The 14,684-nt window shown below is 41.0% G+C and overlaps 2 protein-coding genes across 2 annotated transcripts; both read right to left on the bottom strand.

The window, feature by feature from the left end:
• Positions 1 to 20: 20 nt before the first annotated feature.
• Positions 21 to 4,923, bottom strand: LOC129848550 (methylosome protein 50-like). Its single transcript, XM_055915719.1, has 10 exons — positions 4,509 to 4,923; positions 3,716 to 3,901; positions 3,386 to 3,524; positions 3,090 to 3,139; positions 2,769 to 2,839; positions 2,513 to 2,570; positions 1,851 to 1,919; positions 1,625 to 1,733; positions 1,467 to 1,535; positions 21 to 1,333 (listed from the first exon to the last, which is right to left on the bottom strand). Exons 1-10 carry the CDS (start codon positions 4,615 to 4,617, stop codon positions 1,177 to 1,179), a joined length of 1,017 nt encoding a protein of 338 aa, XP_055771694.1. The 5' UTR covers positions 4,618 to 4,923; the 3' UTR covers positions 21 to 1,176.
• Positions 4,924 to 6,089: 1,166 nt separating this feature from the next.
• pfdn5 (prefoldin 5) lies at positions 6,090 to 14,599 on the bottom strand. Its single transcript, XM_055915727.1, has 6 exons — positions 14,491 to 14,599; positions 9,874 to 9,976; positions 9,630 to 9,661; positions 8,139 to 8,213; positions 7,099 to 7,204; positions 6,090 to 6,991 (listed from the first exon to the last, which is right to left on the bottom strand). The coding sequence occupies exons 1-6, from the start codon at positions 14,554 to 14,556 to the stop codon at positions 6,912 to 6,914; spliced, it is 462 nt and encodes a 153-aa protein (XP_055771702.1). The 5' UTR covers positions 14,557 to 14,599; the 3' UTR covers positions 6,090 to 6,911.
• Between the last annotated feature and the right edge of the window lie 85 nt (positions 14,600 to 14,684).

Raw genomic sequence — 14,684 nt, 5'->3', positions numbered from 1 at the left:
GCAAAATCAACTCGTGAATATACAGTATTCAGACACAAACTTTATTGAAGAATGGAAAAAGTTGATTATGTCAGTTAAGTTGTACTCCTCCGACTTCCAAAAAGTACCACCAGACATGTACTGTACATACAATCCAAGGAACGCCTTTGTGTGGACGAAAACCGTTAAGGACAGTGCTTTCTGTTTCTGGTACACGTGAGAGAAATGAGAACATTAAACAAAAGAAACTGCCAAGGACGAGGGAGAATATGGAATGGAAGCACTGGTACAAACAAGCCCTGCAGTGAAGATTTCCAGACTTTTCAAATGTACATAAATTCTTCATTCATTTGGAAAACAAATTGCTCATGCCATTGATTGTGTGGTCACAACTTGAACCAGGTTACTCCAGACCAGTGTTATATCAGAATGCGCCACAGTATAATTGACTAGTAAATCCAATTCACCCACAATCTTGTTATCCAAAGAGCCAGTGGCTCACACTTCTCAGACTGGTTTACATGCCACGTAATACAGCACCCTAGGTGGGTAAACAAAGGTTACATGGGGTTGGACTATAAACGTGATCAGATGAGTTCGTTAGATTAAAGATTCCCATTTCCTTTGGCAGCATTCCCAAACCCAAGTCTTCAAGTAACCCACATGATAACTACCCCAATCCATCTCTTAGTTAATTTCCCCAAGAACAAACAACTGTACACCACAGGTAATGTCCTACAAGTGGCTAATACACCTAGAACTGAGACTCAGCATATGACATCGCTACGAGCAACAGGATGAACCACAAGTCTGCAGCGCAAGACTTTGCTGCCACAAGACAAATGTGCATGTGCTGCCTCAACGTGATAGCTGCAGGACGAAAAAAGCTGAAATGTTTAGCTTTACTCTTAGTTGGTGGCAGAAAACGTCCTGATTGACTTGGTACATTGCTGACTCTACCTTAACACAGAATTGATTTATAAATCTGTTGGAAAGAAAACCTGCATGAACATGGGTACTTTGAGACTAGCATTGGGGGAAACCATCAGTACACTGCCCTGTTCTCTGTTCCAGTGTGGTGGGTATTGACAACTTCTACCCTCATGCCAACCCATTAAATCCTCCCCCCCTCCAACAAAACCCCATACTTCCACAACCACCTTTCCCCTATCCCCTGACCCAGGCTGGGTGGTGGGTCTACGGTGGGGACGTGGAGTCACCAGTGGCGGGTCCATCCTGTCCCGTGATGTGGTGGAGGACCTGGTGGTCCCAGCCCACGGTGGTCAGTGTGTCAGAACCACCAGGGGCCCAGCAGACACCCCGAACAAAGTCTTGGTGCCTCCTGTCTCTCAACCTGGACAGGAAAAGCAGAGCCACCTTATTAAGTGGTGAATGATGGACTATTTTATTTAATAGGACTGAGTTGACAAGCCAAAAGGATCAGCTAGGGAGATTGTGAACAAAAGCCCATAGATATTGAGACTCACGTTTCCTTAAGCTCCGAGTTCATCACAGCAACGGAGCAGTCATCACTGATGGAGGCTAGCAAGGGGGCACTGTGGTGGAAGGTAAGAGATCATTGTGTTAGCTCAGTCTGACAAACCACTTACTGTTATAGATGTGTGTGAGGTGAGCAGGTGCTTACCTGTGTGAGGAGAAGGCTAGGCTGGAGACCCTACGGCTGTGGGTGCTCTGCGTCTGGGCAGGCTCTGTGCCCTGAAAGTCTTTCAGAGTCACGCGTCCTAGCTCGTCACCTGACCCAACACAATCATCAACAAATATCGATCATTGAAGCCTGGAAGATTGATCTTTTAGAACAATGACGTGGTTGGACCACTATGCATTACGGTAAATGTAGTGCTAGTCCTTACCGTAGGCAATTGTGGTACTGTGGTGGGGATGCCAGGCCACTGAGGTAGGGCAACAGCTGGGCTCTACCTCTGAGACAAGATCAAATCTCCAAAGTTAGCTGGGAAAGCACCTAGCAGAGCAACATGCACTGACTGAACAACATGGTTGTCCACACCTGACTATGTACATGCTTTCAAAAATAGACTATTCACATGCAATGCATGTGTACTTTGAACAGAGTGAATGGGTACTTTGGTGTGCTGCAGAAGTCAGTAAACGTTTTAGGTGTGGATGTTTACAAAATGTACACAATTATTGTCTTAACACAGCTTTATTAAAATGACTAGGATTGCTGGAAAAGTTTCTTAGGAAATATAGAAACAAGCCTCATTGATTATCAAGGACATGTTAATGAGTTTCTACTGCAGTGACCTGACATGCGGATATCAGAATTTAATTGTATAATATTGCTTTACTCGTGGACGTACACTTCAACAACAGAATCAAAGGCAGCCTTAAAAACAACACTCCTTAGCCAATACTGAAAAACTACAAGACCCACTGACAATCCAAGATTAACATCACAGGTGTCAATCAATTAGCAACTGAAAAGTCCATGCATCTTGGCTCAGAAAAACCCTTCTGCCTCGCTGGCTGTGCAGTTCAGACCGGTTCTACTCACCTAATCTAGAAGCTGGTTTGGTGGGTTTCCTCCTGTCCCAAAGCAACAGACGGCCATCCTGAGGGAAGGGGAATGGAGAAATGAGAGACTGTGTACTAACAGTTTCATACTGTTACAAGGTTCTCCTTTGTACAGTAAGTTACAACCTACTACTGTATCTAGCTTCATATAGCACAGCACACAATATACAAGCCACACATTCCAATCTGAACAAGTGATTAAAACAGACAACCCTCCAATCAGTCTTGGCTCTTACCTGGCCACATGAGAGGAAGAGGGAGTCATCGGATGGATTGCAGGACACACAAGTGACTGGCTTAGAGTGAGCTGTGGAACATGAGACAGATCAGGAATGTATGAATTATACCGATTCTGGAGCAAAACGTTTCTTAAAACAGAACCTAGGGAGCTACCTCAATTTGTCCAATAGAAACTTGTTTTAGTTACAAAACCTTCTGCAATTGTTTGCACTAACAATTAACTAGACAGGCTATATAAAACATGAGAAACACTGCAACTGACACTTTAAGAGTGGAGTCACTGTGCAGCTCAAGATAGCGATATAGAGTTTCCTTACCGTTATACGTGCTGACCACTTCCCCCTGACTAAGGTCCCAGACTTTGATTCTGCAGCATGTAGAAAAGAGAAAGAACTGAGCAAGACATAGGCCGTTCACAGCATACAAAATTATATTAAATCTTTACTAAGAAATGTATACTAGGCTGCAAAACACTCCATAACCTGCAGCTGTTAAAACAGACTCACAGCCAGGCTGGTCACACTGAGGACCTAGGGTATGTTATGTCATCAAATCCAAAATACAAGATGTGCGTGACACACACAAACACAATCAGAGAATGCCCCCCACTGACCGGCAGTCCATACTGCCGCTGACGGCGTGGTTTGACCCAGCAGGGCTCACGCTGGTGACGATGTGATCATGTTCGAGTTTAGTGAACCGATTCACCAGCAGACTCTCATCCTCCGCTAGCTCCCACAGCTCAATAGCACCTACAACACCAAGACACCAGTCAAACCCCATTGCACCCACACTGTTGTATACCAAGTAATCTAAGTGATAATGTGGCCTGAATTAAATGTAATCATTGTGCTTTAACAGATATTTCCCTCTGTGGTTGAACAGCCGTATTTACAGCTGAATATTATATACATGAGTAACGATAACGGTCATTCCTACTTACCAGAGTCAGATGCAACTAGGACGCCCCTCTCTGAAGCCCACTTTGCCTCTGTGACCCCAGCCTCTGTCTGCACACCAGCCTTGCAGAAGCCCTCGTTGGGAGACTGCTTGGGGTCACTGTAGACCCAGATGGAGCCAAGCCAGCACCTGCCCGTCAGACTGGAGGCCCCCAGCAACAGGGTGCCATCTAGGGGAAGAAAATAGAGAAATGTCAATAGCTGAATCATCTGAGGTCTTGTGCTAAAGTGCCATATGATTGGGTCCCAGAAAATAAATTTTTTGAGTCCCTGCAGAAACACGGCCTGTATCCTGGAAGCCAGTGACGTCTTAATTGACAGTTGTAGCCAAGTTATCTAGCTAGGTGACTAGCTTGCTCTTCTCTTTTTAGGGAATCTACCATTCTAACTTGCTTAACACCATGGTGTGTCTTTTGACAGGTAATTTTACAATCAACGCATAGCTAGCTCCAATTGTTAGATTATACTTTAGGTGGCTAGCTAGATAGCTAGCTAAAGGACACGGGCAACATCTCTTCGAAGTGACAAGTTCGTTTTAGCAGCTAGCTATCTTATCAGGCTAGGGCCAGGGGCACAGTAATTTTTGCTGTTAATGATGCAAGCTCCATATATACTCAGACGTATGTGATAAGCTATCTAATATCTGGTTTATACAACAGTATTCCCGCGACACCACCACGTGCTACGGTATCTAGCTAGCTCTTTCTATATGCCAGGTGTCTGGAACTACGTTATCACACAAGGCAGGCATCACTCACTAGCTGTGACTTTGCTTACCTGCCCTGTACTGCACCGAGTCCAAATGCTTCTCCATGCACGCAGGGGCATTTGGGGGTATGTTCCATCTGTTTTCCTTGATCATATTGGTATTTACTGTACTTTTCATCCAGGCAACTCTGAGTCGATTCACTCAAGCTAGCGTAGCTAAGTGTTTGTAATGCAAATGATTTGATATTTTATACAATAAATGTATAGTCAAGAAAACACGGACTAATAAACTAGCTACCTGATTTAGGTTAGACTAGGTTTTTAACTTCTAATCTTGATTTATATTATTTTTCATTGCTCCATTGTTCATGCCAGAAATGAATGAACTCAAAAACAGCACCACGTGGACCACACACTTCCGCTTCCAGGGCAATGTTCAGTTACGAAAAGTTTCAGATAAAACAAACGAACAGAGCCGAATGTGATTCGTTATTATTCGACGTCAGAGGCATGTTTGTTCTACATAGCCTCTTTCCATCTGAACGTTCTAAAACGGTGCGTCTTGCAGAACGCGCACCAGGTTCCATTTTACAGTACACTGCTGGAACATGAAACGTATCTTTACTATTTGCTCAAATCCTAAAATGAAATGCATTTAAAAAAACGACCATACAACAATCCCATGGTGTGCCAAAACCTCCAGCTGCATGGGACCCCCACTGAGGTGTATACTGCTTAATTTGAGCAGGATCATGCCGGAACTGGATCCAGCACCTGTTTTTGGACTGTTTTGTTCTAGAACCTATTGTTAAATTACACCCCCTATCCGGTACCTCTCGAGGCATGAAAAATAATTGTAACTTTTTGCAATGTAAAAATTATAATAAAAGCGATCAAAGTTAATTCGAGTTGCTTCCTCGTTAAATCTCCTGCCCCCACAAAAAAAACGTAATGTGAAAAAGTAGATTTTCAGCCCGGTCCTGATATTCTAAAAGCTGATTCGGGTTGGGCCGGGCCGGGTTTATGGTTAGCGCAACATTGTAACCTTTGTTTGAGACCAATGCTTGGTGGTGGCTGTGCGAGAAGCGCGCCAGTATCTCTCACAGTAGAATGAGAGATATCATAAAACATGTCTCTACCCGCTCTGATCGACATGAGCCTGCAACTCTCATCTCTCCAGCGATGCATAGCCACTCGAAGGGTTCTGGAGGAGCTGCAGCACCCATGGTAAATTGAAATACATTTCCCAAAGTTATAGAATTACTGCTGTCTGTTCAGAAATAAATTAAATCATTCAGAATATCACATTACACCATGCGAAGGCCTATAATTGATACAAATCTGTCAGTGAAAATCTGCATGCAGACAAAACAGGCTTTCACAATTTTTCAAATACAATCGAGAAAACACAGGTTGAAAAGTAAATGGCTCATGCTGAAGAGATGATTATGCTATAGGCTACCAAAATATTTGATCAACTTGCAAATATTGTTTTACAAAAGAGATACCTTGGTGCCAAATGCCTATCGGCCATCATCAGCGGGTGAGCTGCGCATCCTTGTGCGAGTCAATGAAACTGGAAATCATTTTTAGGACTATAATTTCCTCCTTACATCGTAGTCTACAATATGTCTCCACACACCAAGGCTATTGCCGGATTCAAGACAATGTCGTTTTTATTGATCTCAGATTCTCAGTGTCAAAGTAGCCTGCCATTTTAATTATTTGTGTGGTATTATTTTTTTTTTACACAAATCTTCATTCGTGTAAAATGATGTAGAATTGCATGAAATTAGTTTATAAAAGCCAAGATTTTTCCCGGACCCTAGGCTACAATTTTCGCAACTTCTGTAAGTGCCTCTACTCTACTGCTCTATGACACAACGCAAATGCGATGATATGCATTCAATGCTTTATAATAAATGTTCAAAAAAATCTCATGCGTTGCAAATTAAGCACGGTTTCAGTAAACCAGCCACTGAGCAAAATCTGAAAGACACATGTGTAATATAAGAGGGCACAAATATTCTTCTCCATTCAAAACATCTGTTGCAGACTTCATGTCATCAGAAATTATAATCTGAGAAAATTACCAGGGAGCCTATTTTATTATTCAAATGCACTATTGTTATAGCAACACAAGCATCAAAAAACACTACACAGAACATAAGGTACACAAATAAATACCTACATTTCAGTTATATTAAGCAACCCGGCTAATGAACATAAACTGAATCAAAATAAAGACTCAAATTTTCCAGGAGTTTGTTACAACATTAACATTGGCTGCCTTTCACCATTGTAGTGTTGGCACAAATTTAGGTTCTGCGTTATAGAGTACATTTTTGTCTTTCGCCCAGTTTTATCTCGGCTCAACCCATTAACAGTTCATGCAGAATTTGTTTTCAGTAACTCAACCCCCCCAATCATGAAGAACCAAAGCAGACTGGTGTAAGCCCCATCTTCAACTGGTTAGGCTTTGGTGGTCCCTGACTGTGACGCCTGTTGACTCTGAAGCTGTTGGATCTTAATGTTCATCACCTCAATCACAGCTAGAAAACAGAACAAAGACAGGAAGGAATTACCAACATAAACTATACAAGCGGTTTTATTGCATTTAACATAAATACTTAATATAATACAAACTTGTGTGTGTTACCTTGTTTCATGCCATATTTATCCTGCAGAGCCGGCTGAATCTTCTCTATCTGCTTGGTGAGGAAGTCTATTTTGCGCTTGAAAAACTCCTTTGTATCATTGACATTCTGCAGAGATATTTCAGTATATTTCAGATTTCCAAATATTTGTACTAACATGCAATTAAAATGTACTTAGTGGTGTTAAGTACTTAAGTAAAAATACTACTTAAGTAGGTTTTTTGGCATCTGTACTTTACAATTTGACAACTTTTACTTCACTACATTCCTAAAGAAAATAATGTACTTTATACTCCACACATTTTCCATGACACTCAAAAGTACTCATTATATTTTGAATGCTTAGCAGGACAAGGATCCAATTCACACACTTATCAAGATAACATCCCTGGTCATCCCTACTGCCTCTGATCTAGCAGACTCGCTTAACACAAATGCGTCATTAAAAAGATTATGTCTAAGTGTTGGTGTGCCCCTGACTATCCGTAAATTTTGTGCCGTCTGGTTTGCTTAATATAAGGAATTTGAAATTATTTATACTTTTAATACTTAAGTATATTTTATCCATTATATTTACTTTTGATACTTAAATATATTTAAAACCCAATACTTTTATGACAATTGAGTACTTTTCCCACCACTGAATCTACTGTATATGGAACAGAAGTGTTTAATCAAATAGTCGACTGACTAATGGGTTGTGTTCAGTACGTGCGAAAACTGAGAGAGAAAAAAACAGTACAAAACAGAGCGAAACTTTAGGTAGTATCATTCAGAATTTGCCCAATAAGAAATTCTTGTTTTCATTTTCCATTGCTACAGTGTGCCTTCATGAACACAACCCTGATAAATGCAAAGGGTTGGGAGATGTCAGCGTACACTAAGTTGGAAGATAACCTTGCCCAGACAGAGCAATTAAATGGAACAAAATTGAATTGGGACTGGAAAACTATAAACAGAATACATACCCAAAGTGCAAATCATGAGTCGACTGTACAATGAAGGATATTATCAATTTGTTATCAATTACTTTTCTGCCCACCTTTTCAACGTAGTATCCTGTCCCCACATCCACTAAGACATGTTCCACGTCATTAAGTGTTCCAGGGACGTACATCTAATAGCAAGTGATGTTAAAGAACACAACAGGAAACTTCAACAACAATACTATTAAATTAAAGCATACTGAAGATATTATAGCGAATTCTGGGGGTAGAGACTCGAACACTGGTCCAGAAACTGTCAAGCCAACACCTTAACAGCTATGCCAAGAAATCAAAACCTCTTGACGAGGTCATTAAGTGTTGGGTTAAGGTCGCTACACTACCCCCAAACTTCAGGAGAGCATGTCCACACGCTTCTCTATACCAAGTCCCTCATGTATACACGTCTCCCCAATGGCCTCACAGGCACCATCCCACTTGACACAAATGTAGTGAATTCGGAGCGTAGCCACGAACGGGACCTGGTTCCAGCGACTGTCAAGTCAACACCTTAACTGTTACACCAAGAGGTCCCAAACATCTTGACGAGGTCGTTTGGTATTGGGTTTCCTAAGAAAATTCAGACGGTGATACCAACTCATGGTATACAGTTAAAGTTCTTTACAAGCCAGAATGTTAAATAAAATTACATTTGAACTTACTCTACCGGTTGTCTGTGTGGTTGGTTTCAGTTGGTCCAAATTGTATACAATTTTCACAGGAAAGTATTAGTTACCCAACTTTTTAGAGTGCTGGTACTGCCGTTAAAATATCCATCACCTGGCACATGAGCAAAACCATGTAAACACCTGCAAGACTTCGGTTAGCTTGCATGCATCGCATGTATGTACTTTCGTCTTGTGCACGTGCTTTAGGTCACGATCACGAGCAAACAAATCTTGATTGCCACACACAGAGACCCACGTTTTGAAGTCTGTTTAATAATATTTTCCTGTGGATATTTTGACAAACATTTCAGCCCACTGAAGGATCAACCCCACGGACAGTCGGCAGAGTAAGTTCAAATATAATTTTATTCAACATTTGTGACAGACAAGGGATTTCTAGTTTTTTTTCTATGTAAATGTATCGGGCTATGCTTTACAGTTAATGGAAAGCATCGCCACAGCGGGACTAGGTAGTGGGTTAAGTGCAGTTTCTTAATCCCGGTCCTGGGGAACCAAAGGGTTGCAAATGATACAATATACACCTGATTCCACTCAGACCCAGTAGCAATGACTTGATAATAAGATTTTTATTTGAATCAGGTGTGTAGTGTTAAAGAAAAAACTAAAATATGCACCACATTCAGGTCCCCAGGACTAGGATTAAGAAACACTGGGTTAAGGTTGCAACAATTTAATGGCAGAGAAGGTGCTGTGGTCCCATTTACATTAAATACTGTATTTAACAATGCACTGTCAATCAACCAAATTAGTCATCAATTATGTTGAATGTGAGAATGTGTTTCCTGGTATGTTTGTAGAGTAATGAAAAAGTCCAATGAAACCCTTGTTTTTTGGCATCTCTGATCAGTAACATAAGGATACAGAGCTTGTGAGGGGCACCAGCAATTCTTTTCCTAAAAGGAGGAACGGAAAAAATAAAGGTAAAATGTAAGTTAATTTAAGTGTATCATACTTTCAAACACTAATGTGGCGTGAGATCTGCAAAGATAATTTAAATCAATTTATTTTTGTATCTGTAAAAGCTTCCATACAAAACAAAAGCATACAATGCATATAAAGGTACAAAAAAAGTCCATTACAAACCAAGGTAGTTTGAGCAGCTCACCTGCATTGTTTTTGTTGAGGACACTTAAACTGTCCTTAGCTTCTACATATTTCGTCTGGACAACTTTGAGCTGACCTATAGAGGAGGTCAAAAACTCGGTCTCCTGAAAAACATGGAAGAACCAGTTGATGATCCAACCTATCAGACAGACACCAGACATATTCTTTGCAGTAATTTCGTTAATGACCATTGATGAACTAAGTATGCCTGGCCCAAATATATTGCATTGAATGCTTATAAGAATACTGGCCTGAAATAAACGACCAAAATGTGGAAGCTGAGATCATGCTAAGTTTGTTTCCTAATGAATGGACACTAGTTGACAGCGTTCCAAAACATGATTATTAGCAAGCGTTGTGTTGCAAACTGGCTACCAGAGTAGCAAGCATGCTGGCAATAAATGGAGACAACTTATTTACATTATGAACACTTCTCGTAAAATGTGGCAGGCCCTACATAAAACCAATGGAAAGGCAGGCTAGTATTTGCTAGTAGGCAGTGCTTAATTTGTAAATCGGGACGTACCGGAACAAAAAGTGAGCGAGAGAGGGGGGTGACCTGGGGGAGTTCTGAGGTACCGGAACGCACAAAAAAAATAAGACCTTTATAATAAAGCATTGCATGCATATCATCGCATTTGCGTAGTGGCATAGAGCACAGGCACTTACAGAGTTTAAACACATTGGGAACATTTTAAGTAGGCTAGGGTCCAGGAAAAATCTAGCTTTTTTATAGACACATTTCAAGCAATTCTACGTAATTTTACATGACTGGAGACTTTGGTATAATCTTTTTTAATACCACACAAATAATTGAAATGGCAGGCTACTTTGACACTGACAAAATGAGATCAATAAAAACTACCGTGTCTTGAATCCATCAATAGCCTTGGTCTAGGTGTGTGGAGACATATTGTAGGCTACGATGTAAGGAGGAAATTAGTCCTAAAATGCTTTCCAGTTTCACTGACTCGCCCAATGATGCGCAGCTCACTTGCTGGTGATGGCCGATACCTTGGTGCCAAAAGCCTCCCTCTTTTGTAAAACAATATTTGGAAGTTGATCAAATATTTTGGTAGCCTACAACATGGATGGTCTTCTCTTTTCTGCAGGAGCCATTTACTTTCCAACATTTTCCCCCTTGATTGTATTTGAAATACTGCGAAAGGCCTGTTGTATGCATGTTTTTTTTTTCACTGACAGATTTGACACTCGTTCCTGACTGTAGGCTATACCTTGTTATTGGGCTACAATTCACAACTAGGCTATTTTTTTAAAAGAAGCTATTGATCCTTTGTGGCTAAATTATAGGCCTTCTCATGGTATAGTAGGCTATTCTGAATTATTTTATTTATTTCTGAACACAGCGGTAGCCTATAACTTGGCAAATGTATTTCAATTAATCAAGGGTGTTGCAGCTCCTCCAGGACTCTTTGCGCGGGTATGATACCAAAAGAAAATACAGTGCATACGCAAAGTATCCAGGCCCCTTGACATTTTCCACATTTTGTTACGTTACAGCCTTATTCGAAAATTGATTAACTTCTTGTGGCTGCAGGGGCAGTATTGAGTAGCTTGGATGAAAAGGTGCCCAGAGTAAACTGCCTGCTCCTCAGTCCCAGTTGCTAATATATGCATAGTATTATTAGTATTGGATAGAAAACACTCTGAAGTTTCTAAAACTGTTTGAATGATGTCTGTGAGTATAACAGAACTCATATGGCAGGCAAAAACCTGAGAAAAAAATCCAACCAGGAAGTGGGAAATCTGAGGTTTGTAGGTTTTCAACTCATCGCCTATCGAATACACAGTGGGATATGGGTCAGTTTGCACTTCCTACGGCTTCTACTAGATGTCAACAGTCTGTAGAACCTTGTCTGATGCTTCTACTGTGAAGTGGGGCCGAAGGAGACGGGAATGAGTAAGGTCTACCATGACCTGACCATGCGTGTTCACATGAGAGGGAGCTCTGTTCCATCGCACTTCTGAAGACAATGGAATTCTCCGGTTGGAACTTTATTGAAGATTTATGTTAAACATCCTAGATTGATTCAATACATCGTTTGACATGTTTCTACTGACTGTTACAGAACTTCTTGACATTTCGTCTGCTTTTAGTGAACGCGCATTCTGACTTTGGATTTGTTTACCAAACACGCTAACAAAAATAGCTATTTGGACATAAATGGACATTACCGAACAAAACGAAAATTTCTTGTGGGAGTCATGGAATGCATTCCGACGAAGATCAGCAAAGGTAAGTGAAGATTTATAATGCTATTTATAACTTTTGTTGACTCCACAATTTGGCAGGTAACTGTATGGCTTCCTTTTGTGACTGAACGCTGTTCTCAGATTATTGAATATTGTGCTTTTGCCGTAAAGCTTTTTTGAAATCTGACACTGCGGTTGCATTAAGAACAAGTGTATCTTTAATTCTATGTAAAACATGTATCTTTCATTAAAATTTATGATGAATATTTATGTTATTTGATGTGGCTCTCTGCAATTTCTCCGGAATTTCTCCGGAGGCATTTCTGAACATGGCGCCAATGTAAACTGAGGTTTTTGGATCTAAATATGAACTTTATCTTACAAAACATATATGTATTGTGTAACATGAAGTCCTATGAGTGTCATCTGATGAAAATCATCAAAGGTTAGTGATTAATTTTCTCTCCATTTCTGCGACTCCTGCCTTTGGCTGGGAAAATGGCGGTGTTTTTCTGACATTTTGCAGTGACCTAACATAATCGTTTGTGGTGCTTTCGCTGTAAAGCCTTTTTGAAATCGGACACTGTGGTGGGATTAACAAGAAGTATCTTTAAAATGGTGTGAAATACTTGTATGCTTGAGGTATTTTAATTATGAGATTTCTGTTTGAATTTGGCGCCCTGGACTTTCACCGGCTGTTGTCATATCGATCCCGTTAACAGGATTGCAGCCCTAAGAAGTTAAATTGTTTTTCCCCCCCACTCATCTACACACAATACCCCATAACGCCGAAGCAAAAACAGGTTTCTAGAAATGTGTGCAAATGTAAAAATATAAAAAACTGAAATAAAACATTAACATAAGTATTCAGACCCTTTACTCAGTACTTTGTTGATGCACCTTTGGCAGCGATTACAGACTCAAGTATGATGCTACAAGCTTGGCTTACCTGTATTTGATCGGATTCAAGTCCGGGCTCTGGCTCAAGGACATTCAGAGACTTGTCCCGAAGCCACCCCTGCGTTGTCTTGGCTGAGTGCTTAGGGTCGTTGTTCTGTTGGAAGGTGAACCTTCGCTCCAGACTAAGTTCCTGAGCGCTCTGGAGCAGGTTTTCATAAAGGATCTCTGTACTTTGCTCTGTTCATCTTTCCCTCAATCCTGACTAGTCTCCCAATCCCTGCTGCTGAAAAACATCCCCACAGCACTATGCTGCCACCGCCATGCTTCACGTAGGGATGGTTCCAGGTTTCTGCCAGATGTCACACTTGGCATCCAGGCCAGAGTTCAATCTTGGTTTTATCAGACCAGATGAGTGAACATTGGGATCTAGGTCACCTCCCGGACCAAGGCCCTTCTCCCCTGATTGCTCAGTTTGGCCAGCTCTAGGAAGAGTCTTGGTGGTTCCAAACTTCTTCCATTTAAGAACGATGGAGGCCAGTGTGTTCTTGGGGACCTTCAATGTTGAAATGTTTTCGTACCCTCCCACCAGATCTGTGCCTTGACACAATCCTGTCTTGGAGCTCTACGGACAATTCCTTCATCCTCATGGCTTGGTTTCTGCGCTAACATGCACCGTCAACTGTGGGACCCTATATAGACAAGTGTGCCTTTCCGAATCATTTGCAATCAATTGAATATACCACATGTGGACTCCAAACAAGTTGTAGAAACAGTTCAAGGATGATCAATGGAAATAGGATACACCCGAGTTAGCAAAGGGTCTGAATGCTCTATGTAAATAAGATTTCTTTTTTCCCTAAACTTTTTCGCATTGTCATTATGGGGTATTGTGTGTAGATTGAGGTAGCTTTTATTTGATCCATTTTATAATAAGGCTGTAACGTGTAATGTGAATACTTTCCGATTTCACTGTAAATGAAGTGCAACTCATGTCCATAAGTGCAGATATATATACATATATAAAAAAAAAATCAAACTCTAGTTATGATATACTGGCGCGCTTCTCACACAGCCACGCGTTGGTCTCAAACATAGGTTACAATGTTGCGCAAACCAGAAACCCGGGCCGGCCCAAACCGAATCAACTCTCAGAATATTAGGCCCGAGCTGAAATTGTACTTTTTTACATTACGTTTTTTTGTTGGTGCAGGATAATTAACAAATAACGTACTCGAATTAACTTTGATCGTATTATAATTCTTACATTGCAAAAAGTAAGACGTACAAATAAGTCCAAAACGGAGAGATGCCGGATCCTGCTCAAATTAAGCACGACAAAAAAGCTACATATGGAACCGCGAACGTAACTCAGATGGCATGACTGGTTAGCTAGGAAGCTAATCAGCTGGGCTGGGACAAGCAAACACTTGGGCTAATAGAAAATGTCCCCAGTTTGAGGTTACATTTCAACTACGACTAGAAAGAATCAATATCACCGTGTTACCTGCTCAAGTTGAGTCTTTAGTCCCTCCAACTGAGGAAGAGAAAGCTCTGTCAGATTCACCGCCATGTTAGAAAATGTGAGAAATGACCCTTCCAGTACAAGTATTTCCAGGTTGAGAAAACGCCCTTTCCATTGCAAAGGCGCAGATGTGACATACTGCCCCCTACTGAGCGGGAGCAGAAATGCAATTCCTT

Source organism: Salvelinus fontinalis, chromosome 3 (genome assembly GCF_029448725.1).
Source record: "Salvelinus fontinalis isolate EN_2023a chromosome 3, ASM2944872v1, whole genome shotgun sequence".
Classification (NCBI taxonomy): Eukaryota; Metazoa; Chordata; class Actinopteri; order Salmoniformes; family Salmonidae; genus Salvelinus; species Salvelinus fontinalis.
This window is presented reverse-complemented; position numbering and strand designations above follow the sequence as displayed.

What these genes read in the sequence shown, in the direction of transcription:
- LOC129848550 (XM_055915719.1), bottom strand. Translation starts at nt 4,617, where the DNA reads ATGAAAAGTACAGTAAATACCAATATGATCAAGGAAAACAGATGGAAC. An exon ending in CAGTACCACAATTGCCTACG is followed by an intron (nt 1,734 to 1,850) that starts GTAAGGACTAGC and finishes GTGTTGGGTCAG; the next exon opens with GTGACGAGCTAGGACGCGTG. An exon ending in AACTCGGAGCTTAAGGAAAC is followed by an intron (nt 1,334 to 1,466) that starts GTGAGTCTCAAT and finishes TTTCCTGTCCAG; the next exon opens with GTTGAGAGACAGGAGGCACC.
- pfdn5 (XM_055915727.1), bottom strand. Translation starts at nt 14,556, where the DNA reads ATGGCGGTGAATCTGACAGAGCTTTCTCTTCCTCAGTTGGAGGGACTA. An exon ending in CCTCAACAAAAACAATGCAG is followed by an intron (nt 9,662 to 9,873) that starts GTGAGCTGCTCA and finishes TCCTCCTTTTAG; the next exon opens with GAAAAGAATTGCTGGTGCCC. An exon ending in CAGGATACTACGTTGAAAAG is followed by an intron (nt 7,205 to 8,138) that starts GTGGGCAGAAAA and finishes ATATCTCTGCAG; the next exon opens with AATGTCAATGATACAAAGGA.